Source organism: Aythya marila, assembly GCF_965140915.1.
Source record: "Aythya marila genome assembly, chromosome: 1".
Classification (NCBI taxonomy): Eukaryota; Metazoa; Chordata; class Aves; order Anseriformes; family Anatidae; genus Aythya; species Aythya marila.
Genome location: NC_139042.1, coordinates 121952187 through 121971497, shown reverse-complemented (window position 1 = coordinate 121971497; position 19311 = coordinate 121952187). Strand labels below are relative to the sequence as shown.

Here is a 19311-nt window from a genome sequence, read left to right as displayed (position 1 = left end):
GCATCCCTATATTCTGACTCACGCAGACAATTCCATGTCAGGACTGAGTGGTAACATCCTTGTTTTTGTCTTCTGAAATAATAAACATTTTTGAAGTAGTTCAGGAAATGAAATCTTCCAGGCATTTGGTTTAGGGAAAGAAAGCTGAACACTTTTCATTTTTGCTCCAAGTGAAGCCCACCCCAGCTACAGAAGAATAAATTGAAAAATAAATGATTGCAGGCACACAAAGAAACATCATATTTTTTTAATAAAAAAGTCAGCCTTAAGCATCCTAGCAGCTGCAGCAAGCAAGGAAAGAACAATAGAAACACTTTGAATTAATATGCTGAATCAGAAAAATATTCAAAGATGGTGACATGCTTTGATATTATCAAACACTATTTTTTCTATATTCACGTTCAATGAAGTCACTGCTGTGAAGAGACTGATTTTTCTAGTGATTATTTGCCTTTTACTTTGGCTAACAGGTATAGTAAATCCTCTTAATTATGTTGCAAAGCAGAAAAAAACAAACACAACACACAGCCTTCCCCGATCCCAGTTTATTTACAATTCAAAAGACCAGAAACATTTTCTAGAAGTGGTATTAAGGACATGACCAAGCAAACTCAAAGCTTACAAAGAACAATAAATATTGAAGCTTACAAAGAACAATAATACAATAACAAAATATTACATTTTTATATTAAATATATAACAAAAGAAAAGAACAAAAATACAATTTTAACACTGAAATAAAAGGTATGGGTTTTTTTTGTTTTGTTTTGTTTTTTTTAAATGAATCTGGGGGTTCTCCTCTTAAGAGCACTAAATGCTGGTGCTTAGCAGTAACACATTTATTTAGACCGGTGATGAATACATAATACCTTATTCTGTTTTGATGGCATTTAATAACAACTTAAGGTGTAATATGGTTACGTTATACTATGTGTACCATGGCAAATACATACTACAAGTCAAATTTATGTGTCACTTAATTAATACCTGCTATTGATATGCCGTATTAATTAGCTGTACGTGGATGCTAACAGCTCCCCACAGACTTCCATGCACTGATCTGCATTAATCAAGACAAACACCAAGCACAAGGGGAAGAGGCAGCGGCACATAGTCACAGATGAGAAAGAGTGAAGTTCTGTTAGTTTCAAGTTTCTTCTGTTCGTTTCTATTCTTTGTAGGTTAAAACTTAGTGTCTGTGTAGATTAGAAATCCGTGATGTATAGAGGTTTACTAAAAGACAACATAATAACCTGTAAGTTTTTGCTTTCTTTGCTACTTTGACTTTCTTGGCTAAGTAAAGGGAATTTAAGTCAATCATTTACTGCTACTTCATTAACAGTTTAACTTAAAATTTTAAAATTAATATTAATAGCGTTGCCTGCAACTTCTTGACTAGCTTTCTCAATGGTCATTTTCCTAATAAATGACTTTGAAGAAAAAAAGTAGAATCTCTAATACAACTAGCATAGGGGGAGAAAGAAAGAGCTTACACAGTTTCATTCATGAAGAACACAAAAAATCATTTAAAACTTAAATATAATTTATCCATGGAACAAAAGCAAGACTTAAATTCTACTATACTGTTTGAAAGCACTTCTTAATCAGCTCACCAGCTATTCACAACCAGGCTAGACGTTTTACACAAATATCAGCTGAAGCATTCACTGCTGAACAAAACAACGAGCAAGCCACTAGCTTCTGACATTTCAAATACAGAAACATTAAAACTACACCTTAAGGGGAAGGCAGAAATTTAGAAGGAATAATGAATGACCTTGATCTGGTAAAAGCCTTGATGAAGAAATTTACATTTTTGGGTTAAAGTCATTTCTCCTGAACACAGTACAAGAAGATGAAAAGCTGGAGGGCCACCTTATTTTTGAAAGCCTGATGAACTCATCTGCTTAGAGTTATTCCAAAAAGGGCAATTTGCCTTTTAATTCACGTGGTTTTTTTTTTTGTTGTTGTTTGTTTTTTTTTCCCCAAATAACCTTTTTTTTGTGTGTGTGTAGAAGAACCCTAGAAGCATTTTCCTGTTGCAAAGTTATTATCTTATGCTGACAGCATGCTGTTCTGTCAAAATACCTTTCTTCTCTTGGTAGCAGAGTAAGAGAAAAAGTAGCACACTACAATTATATGTCCTGTTGTATTTACAAAATGAAGAAGAGCCATGTGCAGAAGAACACAATGTAATCTTTCAGACACTTAACAACTCCAAATCCACTCTGATAAGAAACACTCCCCATGAAAAACATAACCAAAAAAAAAAATTTACCTTCAGTGACAGGTTGCTATTACAACCTGCAAGCCAGATTTCCCCATAGGACTACAGATACACAGATGACAAGTTTTCTGGTAAAGGGTCATCTGTCAGTCCTGTACTGTACCAAAATCTTGCAAGACAATTACTTACAAGACTTACTCAGGGACAGATGAAACAGCTTACAGGATTTGAAAGACCTCCATAGACTCCCCGCCACATCAATCCCTTGAATAAACTAACATCTTGAACGCTACCTACTAAAGGAACATGAAAGATGACCATAAATATATATATATGTGTGTGTGTATATTTATTTTTTTTTCTCCCCAAAACAGTGTAGGAAGTACAGGCAATAAACATAATACTAAGGAGACCTGGAATTTGTTGGAAACCTAGGTTGGAGAACCGAGTGCTACAGGGCTTCTGATGTGTTATAAAGGAAGTACACCAAGCAGAAAAAAAGAAGACTCAGTCTTGCCCTGTAAAGCTTCAAGCTCGGTGTCAGGAGGTTTGCCAGATCTCTGAACCACACAGCAGTTGAATGCACACTGGCAGGCCAAAAACAAGAGGCCAGAACTGCTTTGAGAACAGTTTGAGGCAGCATAGCCTAAAGCATTTGCATTTTCACAGCATGCTGGATGACATACAACACTACAAAGGCAAGCATACCTATCTAGCGTGGGCTCATATGCTGCAGCTCAGAGGGCTGGCACAGGATTCGCCACTGCTCTGACTGGATCCCCTCTGCAAAGGAAATAGAGCAAACCTTGCGTCATAGGTTGACAGGTCTCTGAACATGAAAGAGGAAAGTGTAGTATCAAACTGCTATTTTTCTGCCTTTAAAAACAGAAGGCAGGAAGAAAGGTTTTGCGCCTTGTTAGAATATCCACATAAAACCCTGCAGTTCTCTAAACATTCACACATGGCTAAGATAGAGAACCAAGCTGCAAAACAAGAACTGGTGATCAAAATTATGCAGAGCACTATAAACACTCTTGCACCTTCCTATTTGGACAGAAGTAAAGTTAAATTGTATTAGTGTATTAGAGGCAAAAAGGTGGCAGAGGTTCCTAGTCCAGGTTAGGAATTGACTACGTACCAGCCCAGGACTGAACTGTCTCAATGACACAACGGGATTACGTGAAGGATAAATCAGCAACTGCTGGTAAAGAGGCAGGACTTGTAAACTGGCAGGTGTCAGAGCTTAGCCCTGCTTCCACAAGCGAGATCATTCTTCCATCTGCACTTCATCTTGATCCTTCTTTCTCTCTTTATCTCCCAGCCTGCTTTGGCAATCAACACATCCGAGTCAGGGCCAGCATCAGAAGAGATCAAGGCTCTCACCTTTCTCAGCGTACTGGTTTGGGGCACTGCCAAAGCATCTTGGTCTCACAAACAGAGCACTTTAAGGCTATGCAAAGAGCACATCCTTGGCTGTGCCTGGACCTCCTCTTTACCAAACGACTAAAGCACTTAACTCTGTAAAAAGATGCAATTAAAAGCATACGCTGATCATTTCAGAAGTTTCTGCTATTTAAAGATTCAGATTAAAAGACGCTGCTGACATTTGTATCAGCTGCTTTCATTCATTTAATCATTTCAAGGACTTGCCTGAGGATAAGGGATTTTTAATTTAAATAGAGCCTTGGTTTTAGTGCTACTTCAGAGCAACACGATTTCCAGAAATGAAAGAGTAGTTTCTCCAACTTTGTGGTGGAACTGCCTAAACCAGTGATTTCCAATTTCCAGTCCACAAGACTCAGAAGCCCCTGAATTACTTTTAAAGAGGTTCCGTGAAAAATAATTAAGAAACACCAAAGTGTCAGCAGTCTTCAATTTACTGGGGAAGGATTTCATATCTTCAGTGGGAAGTCTGTAGGGGGCCTGCAAAATTCAAAGAGATTTAAAAGCTCATGCCTTTCTCTCTCTAAATATTTTAACACACCAATAATTGAACAGCGTGCCACAAATTGGAAGCTGGAATAAGCTAGGGACAGAACTCTTCTCAGCTTTCCCTGCCCCGGGATCTCAAAAGCTTCACTGTGCCTCGCAAGGCAAATTCGAAACACCCTTCCTCCCAAACCCACCAGGATTAGGAAAACAACCAAACACAAATACACTGTTTACCCAGGTTAAGTATTGGTGACAGAAGACCTGACTCCCTCTCAAACCTAATCAGAGACCAGACTGTAAACAGGCAAAAACCTAGAGAACAAATGCTATTCCTCCAAAGGGCCTCCAGTCCACTCAGCTGCTGCTTGCAAAGAGCAGAGATTTTACTTTTGGGAATCAAGACACATGAACCACAACGTGACCTATAAACCCAAGTCACTATGTTAACTACTTCCATATTTTTCTTTTAATAAACTCATTTGAGTGCACTGAACTTTATTTGGGTCAAATAAAGAGAAACAATCATGTGCAAACTGGAAACAATTATTCTGAGTCCAACGACACATCTACCAGTTAAGTCAGCTGAGAGAAAAGGAAATCAGACTCTCTAAAATGAGGAGAGAAGTGAGGAGAGCAATGATGATGTGGCTTGCTAGTGGAAAAACACTGAAAATTTATTGCCTACAAAACACGGGAAGATTACAGTGTGTGTACATAAGGGCAGGGAAGAAGGAAAGGGAACTGGTGTGTCATAAAGTAAATATATTTAATCCATAGTCTTTGCTATCCGGTAGAACTGTCTATGATAACTCCCAGGCTTGTCTTCTGAAGGTGCTCAGAGATAGGCTGACTGTTCCAACAGAATTTGCAGGGCTGAAAGCCGTCTTGATTAATAACAGAAGACAGGATTGTTCCAGCTAATTACCATCCCGTCGCACGAAATATTTTATGTAACAGTAGCTTCATTGTTAATAACCCCATCACCACCATCTCCCATACAAGATGGAAAGACGCCAGGCACCGTTGACCTGATGCCTCCAAGTCGCCTTCCGTTCCCAGTCGATAAAGAGACATCCATACCCTCAGCATATTCACTTTTGTGTGTTTCTCCCAAAATTCACGCTTCTTGCTATATCCTTCAGGAAGAATTCTGGTAAGGTCTTTCAACAACACATTGAACAGGAACCTTTCAGGACTGAACTGCAAAGAAACTGAAGCCAGCCTTGTAAATTAGTTTGCAAAAGCTGCCCAGAGGTGTTTATATGGAAATGTACATAAAAAAACATGAGGTTTCAGTGGCAAAGAGTGAATGTAGTGATCAATAAAAGAGCAAGAAAACCTGGGAACTATGCGATGATATGCAGAACCACCTAAAAATAGGAGGTCAACTATGCATGCTTTGTAATTAAGATCCAGCTAATGAAGAGAAGTTCTTAAAGTTACAGCTCATGTTTCTTCTGTGCATCAAGGTTGCTTGGATCATAATTCTGTGTATAAGCATATGTTTAAAGCTTAGCTGTATTGATGATACACTGGCTTGGACTAAGACAAAATCTTGAGGGAAGACAGGTATTGGCAGCTGATACGGAATTTGTGACTCCTACTTCCCCCCAATCCATTTAGCATGTTTGGAAAAAATTATATCAAGTTCACAACTTAACATTAATCAATGAGGACGAAGTTACTGGACTTCAGACTTCTGTATTATACCTGAGAGTTAAGAACCCCACTGTTAACAAAGCAGATCACAACATAACTTTGTTATCTCATGCTTTCTGCAGAATATAATGCAGTGTCTGTAGCAGCTGCACTCACGTTTTCATGTCCTAGCTGCAGTATCAGAAGAGATGAGTGATTGTTTCTTTTAAGGAACAGTTAAGGATCTGAAAGTATTACCGAAAGACCATGCTGAGTCTTGACTATATTTCTGGTTCTTCTCCTAGATAAGAACTCCACTAAAGCATTGGGAAGTCTCAGTTAGCATCTAAATCATTACACATGAAATAAAAATCAAAAACGTGACCAAATAACAACCTTTTTTCCTATAAAAGGTCCCCCCACCCAACTGAAGCAAGCAGTAGGACTGGTCTTTACTCACACATCCTGCCAACTTTCAGGTAGGAACATTTCTTAACTAAATGTGTAGCAATGTGTCTTGCAGTGTAGTTAGCTTATGTACTTCTGCCCACACAAAATATTTTTCCACCCGAACAGGAAAAAGGACCAGACCAAGGCATTATATTCAGAGCTGCAACTATGTTAGAAACCTTCATCACTTCCACAAGGGAAGTAGAAGTCCTTGTATTCTTTAGTATAAGCATATTCTTAAGATACAATGTATGAAATATATGGGAATAAGAAGCTCACCTCAAGAAATTAAAATTGGGACTGTACTTTATCTGTTTGTATTGCCACATTTGAAACCACTTTTCCACACAAGTGGCTGCACACATCTGATGTACATTCTGCAACTGCTTTCCCAGGAAAGGGACTTAAAAATTCTCCCATAAATTTTAAGAAAAAAAAGCAGCCAAATAGTGAGGTAATCAAAGTGAAGGAATGTCACACAGCAATTCCGTACAGCTTTTTTATACCTGTTGCCTTGCTTACATACCTTACAGACTCTAAGACTTTAAGTTGAACTATGTCTAAGTTACAGTGCAAGTAACTCTGGGCAAACAGCATCTGTCATGATGCCCCTGAACACCTTTAGCAACCTATGCTAGCAAGCGTAATTCTTTCCTTCACTTTAAATTTTTCATTACACTTCACATTTGTTTTGTGCCTTCTATTCAGATATGATCCTAACAGTATGCCTCATCAAGGAGGGACTGAACTGTATTAGTTTATGACCAGTTCCACATAGTTCAAAGAACACCATAATTGGCTCAAACAAGCATTGAAAAGATTCACTGACAAGGTTTTATTAGTGTCATTACAGATGCTGACTGATGGTGTGCTCCCACACCTTCCTGTATTTCATCTTCTGAATGAATAAGAAATGTTCTGTCGAGAAAGAGAGTTAAGCCATGGAATCACTTCTGTATCCTATGTGGAGCCAGACACTGCTCCTTCTGAATTATTTCTAAGGATTCAGAAAGAACTTACCTTACTTAAGCTATGTGCCCAAGTACCTGCTTTCCCTCAGAACATTTGTGCAGATGGGCTGGTTAAAGAGCAGCTTTCTGCATCATGATATTCTAATCATGCTGCAACTGCATCAACAATGACTTTGTTTTAACTTAAGGCAAAGTATTCTTCAAGAAACTTGATTACACTAATTCCATCTACACTAATTCTTATTCCATCTTCCCTTCAGTTAGTAATAGTTCCAAGCCAGAGAGAAACAACACCCTAGGTAATTATTCATATCACTGTGCAAGGCACATGTAACCCAACTTTCCACAAAGCATTTGTCAGGCTTGCAAATAGGACCTCCCTTTTTAACTCCAAAAGGTTTAAAGAAGCCTTTTAAAAGAGGCAGAGTCGCAACACACTGCCATTCTTCAATTTCTGTTTCGGTTCAGATCAGATTTGAGCAATCTTGTAATTCAGGTTCACTGGCAAATGCAAGTCTCCTTCAACTACATATATTGAGAGCAATAAACATTTTTTTTTTATTTTTATTTTTTAACACTTGTGCACTCTTCAGGCATCTGATCCAGATGTGAGATTGTCTAATGTTGCTACACACTAAACACAAGACACCACTTTAATAATGTATGGATACATGTAGTGAGCACTTTTCTAGTAATCAATAGGTGTCGAGAACCTACTTTCAGTTCAAAGTAAAGTTGTAAGTATTCCAAGAGTTATCAGCTCACTTTATTCCTCTGTCTAACTGTCTTGAAGATGCACTAGAAATGCAAGACTAATGCAGCCTGCAATTCATACAATTAGCCTAACCCCATATCCTTCAGATAAGTTTGGCCTTTGTCTAATTCTATAGATAATGGAACAAAATATTTCTCTGCTTTAGCTATCATCATGCCACTATAAAGATATCAACCACTGCTACAGAACACATCCAAAAGTCTTCCAAATTCATCAAGCTGGTAGCAAATAAGCCAAACACAGTTCAGTGCAGTAACAGCTCCAACAAGTTAATGAGTAACAGCAGCAGGTAGTAGAGGAACAAAAGAATCAGCAAGAAAGTGAAATCGAATACCCTGCAAAGTTGAACAACAGCAGCCCACAAGACTTTGGCTAATTTTGCACAGATGACATACAGAGACAATTTTCCACCTACAAGCAACCTGGAGGGTTTTCTTTCCAGTGTCAGCTCATCCCACAGGTCTAGCACCAGTTCACTAAAGCCTGTGTGAAAACTGACTGCCATGTGGAAAGTCTCACTCATACAAACTTCAGCATTCAGTACAACTCGTCTCAAAGAAATTCTGTGAGCTAAACTATGTTTGCGTTTTGAATTCAAAGATCAGACGTGAAGGCTTTACCAGGGCATATCAGTAGGGCTACACACAGTTCACTGTAGAAGTTTTTAAGAGAAAAAAAAGACCAACACCGCAAGATGAGGGAAAAGAACTACAAAGTAGTATGAAAGCCAATAGATCAGAAACATCCAGAGATGAAAAAGCATGAATTCCACATGGAAAGCAAAAAGTCTGCAGAGAATCTTAAGGAGTAGGGAAAGCACAGAGTTTAAGCTTAGTACATTGTCAAGACCCTTCATCTGATACAGCCTTAAGACAAAACCGATTTTCACCCTGTGGTATTGTTACTTTTAAGAACATAGAAATATTTTTGTTACAAATATGGTAGGAACACAGAAACCACAAGCCAACTGAGGAAGCTTGTAGGAAGGAACAGGGAAACAAGCAATCAATTGGAACAGTCAGTCCATGGCAGAGGCACTGACAGACTAACACGAGTTCTCTTCCTCTAGCTAGATGGTGTGTCTGAGGCACTGAGAGCCCATGATTACCCAAATCCACATCAAACACACCAAATACATTACTTACACCTTCATGTCTGTCCTTCAGAACTTGACAATAAATCAGACAAGTGACTAACACCAGCCATGGCACCTCCCTTCAGACTTACTCTAGCACATCCCAGTGACACATTACATAACCTGGCACCAATAAAGGAACACAGAAAGCAATCAGCCACTCAAGCAGGAGCCAGTGGTATAAATCTGAACCTACCCACAGACTGAAAGGGAACATGCTTCACATCTAATTCCCTAGTGTTTTCTGTGCTTCACATCTGTGCAGGCATAGGAGTTTGTATGAGCCAGGGGGTGATCCTCATTGGTAAAATTCAGGAATAAAAGATCAAATAATTTGATAATTATAAAAAAAAAATCTGTACACCTGTTCCATCCCTCCCCCCCCCAAAAAATATTCTGAATTTGCCCTGTGATTTGTGAAAATACTTCATGTATTTCCCATGGCAGTCTACTTCTGCCATAGGAAATAAAAGTTAATTCATTACAAAGCAAACAAATAAAAAAGGCATTACAGGACAGTTGAACCACACTACCCAACCCTCTTGGAGTACAGAGCACTCGTTGTAGTTGCTATTTGTTCCAAAACACGGACACCACTGGAAGGAAAAAAGTAAGTATTGTTTCCTTGCTCTCTCAACTTCAGTGAGCATACATGTCATCTAGCCAGTCAGCCAGAACATCAAGTTCTAAGCAGTGCTTAATTTTAAAAGATAAATAAGTTAAATCATGGATGGAAAAAGAGGAAAAACAGTACAAGGAAACTGAAACTTACGAGGCATTTGCCATTCATCATCTTAGCAAGCAAGTACAGAATTCCCAGCTGACAGGACTGGGCATATGAAGTTTCTTTGGTCACCTTACAAAGTTTCTTACTACTGTTATCAATCCCTTGGCTGACAGAAGACATCTTCAGTCTCACAGCTCACGACTGGAAGTTGTAGATTACCAGAAGATATTGGACAGCAGCAGGAGGGATGTTTTTAAGTCCCCCCCTCTTCCCTCCTGCAGCTGGTACGTTCCCACAGTGGCAGTAATCCAGCATTGCTAAACCTAGTTGAACTCACTACCATCAAGTTTTGGACGAGTTAGAATGGAGTCAAGCGAACTTTTGTCAGATTCAAGCTGTACCTTATCCCTTTGGCAAGGTATGAATGTACATGTATTGTCCTCATCTCCCCACGCAACTTTGGGAATGGACATGAAGACAAAGCAAAGCAGGAAGTACGGACGGACTTGCCAGCAGGTCACATCACTAGGTTCACAGGTCCCTGAATATAGTGCTCTGCTGTTACACTGGGCTCTGTTTCTATCACTGAAGCATTTTGTTTCCATCACTGACCTTACAAGCACTTTGAATCTCGCAGGAATACAGACCTGAAAGGCTGAGCCTTGCCCAAACACCTCACACAGAAACACGCTGACGATGAAGTCAAGGCAAGATGACATATCACGAGCAGTCACAGCCCATCAGCTTTTTAGGTGACAGCTCCTACACCCGTAGGCATTACCGAGCACCTTTACCTCTGCAACCCTTCCTGCACCAAGGCACCACCCCGAAAACACCAGCCTAGGCCAGGTAGTACCAGACCTTGGCAGCACTTGTGCCAGCAGCCACCACCACCTCCCAGTCCGGCAGGCAGAAATCCCTCCCTCACCTGCAGCAGCACGGCCAGCAGGACGCACAGGTACACCTGGTAGGGACCCATCTGCCCCACCAGCGGGAACGCCTCCTCCACCTCCATCCCGCTGCGCTGCGCCGGGGCGAGCAGCGGCAGCAGTGGTAGCAGTGGTAGAAGCGGCAGCAGTGGTAGAAGCAGCAGCAGCAGCAGCAGGAGGAGGAGGAGGAGCAGGAGCAGGAGCAGGAGCAGGAGGCGCTCAAGCACATGCGCCGAGGAGGGGAGCGGCCATGGCGGCTGCTGCGAGCATTGGCGCAGGCGCGCCTGCGGGCGTTAGATGGCGACGGGGGAGAGGGAAAGGAAGGGAAGGGGCTTGGGCTTCTCTGGCTGCCATTAGCCTGCCCTCGGGAGGGAGGCGGGGAGGGGCGTGTGAGGGTTCAGTGAAGGGGTCTGTGAGGTGTTTGAGGGGTCCATGAGGGGGGCAATGTGGGATACTTTGAGTGGCTGGGTTGCCTACAGCAAGCAGGCACAGTGCTGGGGAGATGGATGCGGGGGGAGTTGGGTGCTGCCTGTGAGGCACAGCAGCTCCTGTCTCAGCTTTCTGGAAGCAAATAAGGGAAGGGTGATGCGCTGGACCCCTCGAGACCAAGACGGACCTGTGTCAGCATGCTAACTAAATGGGAAGAGTGCTCTGAGTCCCTGCTAATGAAGTGGCTCCCGGTTTTCTGGCAGCCTCCACACAGCACTTTACCTCTGATGCAGTTTCTTCATAAGAGCAAAAGCTCAGTTACAGTCTGTGCTCAGTGGGTTCACACCTTCACTGACCAGTTAGCCCTGTGCCTGAGAAGCTGTACCCACACAGGGCACCCTGCTTAAGGCCTGTAAATTTATGCATAGTCCTGTATCTTGACAGGCCTCAACTGTGGGATATTCTGTAATTATACTTCATAGCATACCCGCTGTTATGGGTGTCTTCATAAAACTGTAGTACTTGTGCTGTGTTTTATGGAAAGTATTTTTTTTTTTTGGAGAGCCTGCATGGTGAACATGTGGGAGAAGTTCTCATTTAGAAGTAATGAGGCTGATTTGTGAAGTAATGTGAACTCTACTGAGAAGGGAAGGGAGATAAATGCATTTGTGTAATACTCAATATTCACTCAAAATGGCCATGAACTTCTTCACTATCTGTTTTCATTCCAAATTCACAATAAACTTTAGAGAACATGCAACAACCTAGGTTGTTGAGGCTTTTTATCCTGGCAATACCAAGAAGCGGCAGTGACATCTTCATGCCTGTTGTGGTTTTTGTCCTGGATACAACAGCTGGGGAAAAAAAAAAAAAAAAAAGGACGAGAGCTGTGTTGTGAGGTGTGACCTTTAGTGCCATGCCAGGGGCCTGGAAAATAATATCATTTCCTTGCCATAAAAATCTCAGCAAATTGACACGCGTCAAAGCAATTTGCTCTTACTATGAAATTCACCTTTGCCCTAAGCATTTCTTTTCATATTTGAGGCTTAGTACAGACTGATTAAAGGCAAAACAGCAAAGGATTTCTGAAATGTCAGGACCTTTCTGGTGTTCATCCAACCGCACTTGTCTCATTTTATTACTTGGCTAAGATGCAGAGGAGGTGTTCTGGTGCACAGGATGCTCAATGTTCCCCCACTCTTCACACCCTCCCAGTCAAGCCAGTTGCACTCTGTGCCAATTGCAGCTTTAACCCAGTTTGTCCAGCACTGGGAAGGGCTGCTGCTTTTGCTCTGAACTCAGGCCACCTCAACTGCCTGTATAGTGGTTTTACTCTGTATTTTACATGCTGCCTTGCAGCTACCCAAGCCACAGGCTCTGCCTCCTTCTCGATCAGTGGTTCGGGCAGGCTGTACTCACCTTCATTCACTGCTGCCTTCCAGATAATGCTCCTGCACAGCTCAGCTGGGATAGCACCCCCAGCTCCTGCAGCCTCTGGTCCTGACTGTGCCAAAATTACTGTGTTTGCTTCAGGCATACCCATACATGCTGCAAAAGGTGATGTCCTGTGCCTGGGGAAAACAGCTGTCAGGGAATCCATCTCCTACTGGACCATGAAATGGCTGAGGGACTGGACCATCTCTCATGTAGGCAATAGGAGGCTGTATGGTTGCAGTCATGAGAGGCTGTATGGTGTCACGGTATTGGGTTCAGCTACCAAAGGTGGTTTGTTCACTTGCTCATTCAGAAGCTCACTCCTTTATGTTGCAGCGGAGCAGAATGCGTGGTGTCACATGCTTCATCTCTTACGTGGGTCTGGTGGTATTCACGTCCCAGGTATTCACGTCCCTCTTCATATTCCCACTGTGTTCTAAAACTTACAGATCTTGATCACAGCAACAAAAATGCGTGACTTTAGTAGGAATTTGGCTTTTTTTTTTTTTTTTTTGGCGCTAAACCCATCAGAATTCTGACCTGACTGGTGGCAGAAAGGTGACGTTTAGTGTCATTGTAAAGGATGGGACTTGGCAGGAGTAGGTGCAAAGAGTTTACCTGTGAGACACGGGCCAGGGACATGAAGCAAGGAGCCCAGCTGAGTATAGGGAGAGGAGAGAAAGAACAGTCTGTGTGAAGTGAAATACCTATTAACTGTCACCCTAAACCCCAAACACTCAGGTCACCTCATGTCACGTTCTGCAAAGACCATATGGTGAACTTAGAGGAAAACAGGCTTCTTCATCTTGCTGATTTTCACTGACAATGAAGGGTGTCTGCCCCCTGAGCCTGCTGGTTTCGGAAAGGATTGGGTGCAATGTTCAGAAGTTTCAGCATTTTACTGGCATAAGGGTAGCGCTGCACTCCACTTGGCCAATGGTCTCGCCTCACTGGAGCCCTCAGAGCTTCCCAGAGTATTATTGTCTGTGAAGTTCATTAATGTGCGATTTGCTCCCTCCTCCTCCTCATTAATAACCATGTCAAATAAGAATAGTCTGAACAATCCCATCTGTGGGGAATTTTTCTTTTAATGAGACTGAATCAGCCTTCTCACTCAGACATAAATATGGTATCCCCAAGGTTTTACCACATCGCTCCCAACCTCCCCCTGTTACTACTGCTTCATTGCTGCTGCACTTTAGATGCTTAGATGTCAAATTCTTGCAGGCACCCCAAAACAGAGACAGAGACAGCCTCGTGGCTTCTTTTTAGCCTTTCTCAAGTAATTTTCATGTATGTTCAGACCCTTTGTCTGTGTGTAATGATGGCCCAGAGCATTCAAAGCATTAGATCTATGTAAATGCAAAAGGATAATCCTAAAATAAATTTCTCTCTGAAAAAAACAGTTAAATAAGATTTCTTAAAGCTAAAATCTCGTTCTGGTTCATTGGCATTGTGTTTCTACATTTGTTGTATTAATTCATAATGGATTCTGACACAGCTGTTAATTTTGCATTGGAGACGAAACCAGTAATAGTTTGAAAGAAGACCTTAAAAAACTGTTCATGTTCTCACTTTCTACTTGGGGATTTCTGACCCATTCAAAGGGTGGCCACACAGATCCTTGATTCAGCATTTGGCACAGCTGAGATCTAGAGCAAATCTGTTCCTGATGGTGGAAGTCTCAGCTTGTCCACCAGCAGCTTAACAAGTTGCTGTGAAGCTCTTTAGCCCAGGCTGCTGTGGATGCCAGAAGATCAAGTGGGTTCGTGAAGGCCGTACAAGTGCACAGAAGGAAAGTCTTCTGAGGTTTATCAAATGCAAAGAGGAAGCACCTTTGGCTTCAGGAAGTCCCTGAGACACAAATTGTTTAGTGCTGATACCTGGAGAAAATGCTTACTCTCTCTCCTTATACGCTTGCCTAAGCATCAGCTTTTGGCCACTGCAAGAGATAGGATTTGGGGCAGAAGGACCTTTGCTTGGATGCTGCACAGACATTTCCATGATCTTGCACTTCAGCAGGTTCCCGTCCCCTCCTGGCCTCCATCCCCTTAACTCACAGAAGCTTTCCACCACATCAGCTAAACTGAATGCTGCATGATTGAGCTCTGACTGAGGCAATGAGAATGACAGCTGCAGGGAGAAGTGGTTCAAACATCTTCCATAAGAAAATAAAAGGGTTATGGTTCATAAATACAGCTACTGTTAAACAAGCCTAGGGCTAACGAGGTTCCCTCCCTGGACAAAAATTACGCAAAGGTTCTTTTTCTCTCCTAGCTTAGTCTGATCCACAGCAAAATGACAGGAGCAGTCTGAGAGGTTGTTTGGCACCTGCCAGAATGCTTGCCTTTGCTGTCCTCCTCTTACAGAAAATGAAGATTTTTCCAACCAGACTAATCAGCTGCACATTGCAGCTGGCTTGCCCCATAATACTATGCAAAGCTAGCATATGGCTCATTACAATACACCCTGACTAAGTGTTCAGCCAAACAATCCACCAAGGCATTTTTGTTTCTCTGATGTGCCCTTTGCACTTTTTGCAAACAAAGCAACAAACAATTCCTTTGGAGGCACTTTTCAATCTTAGATGAGGCTTGAGGATGCTGAATTTCTGGCTGTGCTGTGAATGATGTTACAAGCTGATTCCCTGTCCCTTGCAAGATGGACAGTTGTCTGTTGCAAACCAGCTCCAGTTCAGTTTCCAGAGGGATCTGAGCTTCCCCACCCATCACGTCTCTGACTAGAGACACTAGCTAGTTGCCCTCAAAATTACTCTCCTGGTCATGCCCTAAGGCATGTGTCTAACATGCTTTTTGGCCAATGGTCTCTGTAAGTACATCCCTGATCCGACTCAGTTTCCCATCACTTCGACTTGGCCTGCATTGTCCACCCTGTGGTGGGAACTCTGTTGTCACCACTAATGCCTTCAGGGGTTTCAGGCTGAGAAAAAGAGATTCTGAACCACAATTTTGTACTTAAGGCATACTAAAAAATTAGATGTTAAAAAAACAAAAAACAAAAAAAAAAAAAAAACAGCATTGTCCTAAGAGGCAGGATCAGCCACTATTGTCACCCAACGGTGACTGAGGCACAGATAATAACACTGAGCATACAGGTGAGTGCTTCTGTCTCAGAATGGTTCTCTTGAACTGTTGTGCCATGCTGCCTTTGAGAACCCCTGGGCCCTTCGTGGGCTCTTTTCTTTAGAAGTGCAATCATCGTTTGGCTGAAGTAGTGCTCATCGTCTTGACATTTCAACACTTCATTTTCTGCCTTATCATCAGCATACAGAAGACTTGTTTGGACCATGTCTCCCGCTCTTGATACTGCCAAAGATCCTACAGAAGTACATAAAAGCATTTACAGGTGGCTTGTCTGGTGGAAGCAACAGCAGCACCCTGGATTTGGGAGCAGAGAGGGTACGTGACAAGTAGTAAAAAAGACCTTAATTAGGACTATTGCAAGGATTTCAACAGCTATTCCCACCCCAGACTGACATGTAGTGAAGTATTGCTACTCTGCTCAGTGTATCTGTCTCCCATTAAATTTTCTAGTCACTGCTGCTACCAAATTACCACAGGATCAACAACTCCAAACTGCAAAATAAGGCCTTTTGTCCTCTCCTGCCCTCACAAAAGAAGTGAGGCTACTTAGAGAAACAAACAAACTAACTAAAAAATGAAGGTGTAAGACAGGTAGACATCAGAAAGGTGTTCCTGAGTATCAGGTAGAAGCTCACAGTCAAAACTGGAGGCCTCAGATAGCACTGTGGCAGCAACATGGAAAGTCTCACAAGGCCCTGCCTGTCCAACCTGATGCTACAGGGACTGCCGGGCTCTGGCTGGTGCTAGCTGGGCCATCCAAGGTATGATCTACTGTGTAGACATACCGTAGGGTTCTGCATGAAAAGAGAAAGCAGCCATGGGAGATGGGATTCTGCGTTTTTATTTCTAAACATTGGAGGTAGAGGATGCTCATTATGTCAATTATCAGGATGTAACAGGTTATCTGCAGGCAGCAGTAGGGCACTTTCTCCAGGAAACGGGTATGCACCTTGAGGGAGTTCCCAAGACAGAAAATCCACAAGACCTCTTTCTCCAAAGAGCCGTAGTTCTCAAAGATCTCGGGATATTAATTTGTATTTGTCCACAAACCTCATAGGACTTGATCTTTGCCTCCAAAATTTAGAGCCTGATACAAGACTTCAAGTCAATGAGAGCAATGAGGGGTACTGAAAGAGGAAGGCAGTAACGTGAATCCAAATGAATACATCAGTTAGCTGGATGCAGAAGCATGGAGGCAATAAGTTTTTACCACTCAGTTAAAGAGTACAAGGTAAATGAGATAAATAAACTGACACTGAACTAGTCGCCTGTTACAGCTAGTATGTGCTGCCAGATTTCCGTAGGCACTTGGGTGGAGAAAGGTCCCAAGAAAGGCTTCCAAATGGAGTGGATTTGGACTATGTGGAGTTTCTCTAACAGAGGCAATGTCTGGGGCTGTTGTATCCTGGGTGTGAACGTGCAGACAGTGTGACAGCTAACATTTCAGTGCCCTGACAGCAGGAGAGCTGCTTGACCAGCAACATCCCAAGGACCTCGATGGTTCACTCCCGATGCGTGCCATGCTACCAAAGCAGCATTAGGATTCGCTGAAGCAGAACACAGAGAAAGACGCAGAATGAAGCAAGATGATGGATCTTATCAGAAAAGAGAATAAACACCTATTGTTGATGTATGGGGAAGGAATGCAGTAGGCAACAAGCTATTAAATATCCCTGATGCCGTGAAACGCAGGTGGAGGTAGCCCGAGAACAGGGAATGAGGGCATAATCAGCATTTTATTTTATTTATTTTTTCCTTTCAGAGTGCAGGGTGGCCTTGGGGGCAGGAGGGAGCAGCCCCGGATCCCTCGGGCCTGGAGGCTGCCCTCAGGCTGGGGACAAAGGCCGGAGCGCTGCCGGTCGAGGCCGCCAGGGGGAGGCCGAGCGCCGCCTCAGCCTCCGGGGGAGGCTGCCTCAGGCACCCGGCCTCCTGAAGTGGTGGGGGGCTGCTTGGGGGCGAGCACGCCGAAATATGGGGTGCTACGGCCTGGGTTAAGCTTTGCCACAAGATGAAGGCTGTCCTGGGAGATATTAGTGCACGCATCTCATCTGCCATTCGGACTCATAAGGGTCTAGTTTGTAATTACTACTGCCACCGTCGTATACCGCAACAGGCGTGGAGATGTAACACAAAGCTAAAGCCTAAGGACGTTTTTGCTAGCAGAGCTGAGGGAAGCAGCTGCTTTATAGAGGATTAGCTTCCTTGATGTGGCAATGCTAAGTACCAAGCTTACCGTAGTAAGCACTTACACATGATGGCCATATTTTCCAGACTGCTAGGGAGCATTAGATCACAGTAGCAAGTGCAGAATAGGTGCAGATTTTATGATGGCAAAGTCTAGGGAAGGGGCAGAGAGAGAATTTGGCTGTTCCAAGTCGAAGTCACATAACTGAATTCCTGGGGGTCAATGCATGCAGTCTTTTTATACCTACTTAAGCCTCTGGATTAAAGCACAGAAGCAAATTTGTCTTCTTTAAGTTATCTTAAGCTGAATGGGAGAAAGCATTCCAGAAAACTGAAACAGTGAAACTCAAGTCTTGTGCAGGAAATGCAAATACTTTTAAAATGAATACATTAAAACAAACAAACACAACAAAAAAAAAAAAAAAAAAAAAAAAAAAAAAAAAACACACAACCATCCAAATGATACTGAAATCTGTGAGTCACCAGCCCTTAAATCAGTTTGCTCAGTCCAGAGCTGACCATTTGGAGCAATCCTGTTTAGCACTGTTGCTGTAAGTGAAATGAAAGCTGGAGGGAACTTTTGCTGCCCAAGGTTATAGTGGTGCTGAAGTAAAGCTACGTGTAGCCTTTGTATGCACAGACCCCTCAGTGAAGGTTGCAAGCAGCACTCCAGGAGACCTGTGTGGAGCCAACAGGGGAAGTTTGCTGAACATGAGAAGATTTACACAAGTGGCTCTGGTGGATTCTGGTGACAAACAACGTAAGTAGGAACTGACATCAACTCCAAACCCCAGCAGGCAGCAGCAATAGAGAACTTCCCTTCTGCTGCCTCCACCGCTGCCGCTTGGGGCCTGAGGCCTCCAGTTGAAGACTGCATTCATTCTTCATCACTTCGCTCCTCATTGACTCAAACTGCCAAAGAGGACATCTGGTAGCAAAAGGAGCTGGTGCTTTTTGTAAGGCAGAAAGACAGTATCTTTATTAGCAGCCGCATTTAGACTTCTAACTAATTTCATCTAGGCCACTGAACAGTTGGAGGATGACAGTAACTCCATTGAGTTTTGAGGGTACAAGTGCACCTAAAGGCTTCCGCTGTATGAACATGTTTGGCTACTGAGTGACAGATCTGCCATGGGGTACAAAGTCAGGGATGACATTCTAAGAGGAGCTGGCATCTGTGATCGGTTCGTTGGTCATGACACCTGAGGCAGGACTTTGCATAAGTCTCAGACCCTATTTCCAACGCCTTTAATGATTGCAGTCACTGAAGTGAGTTGTGTTGAGGGGACAGCAGCTCCATTAGAAGAGATAAAGGAAAGACAAGTGTGAAGAGATGCGTTACTCTTTGCTGGGGCTGGGATATTCATCCTAACCTC

The 19311-nt window shown here is 42.7% G+C and overlaps 1 protein-coding gene across 1 annotated transcript in view; it reads right to left on the bottom strand.

Moving 5' to 3' along the window:
• SLC22A15 (solute carrier family 22 member 15) overlaps positions 1-11028 on the bottom strand; it is a 38960-nt gene extending 27932 nt beyond the window's left edge. Inside the window, exon 1 of the mRNA XM_082766541.1 lies at positions 10784-11028. Within this exon, the coding sequence (XP_082622667.1) occupies positions 10784-10870 (87 nt within the window). The 5' untranslated portion in view covers positions 10871-11028. The remainder of the gene's footprint in view (positions 1-10783) is intronic.
• Between the last annotated feature and the right edge of the window lie 8283 nt (positions 11029-19311).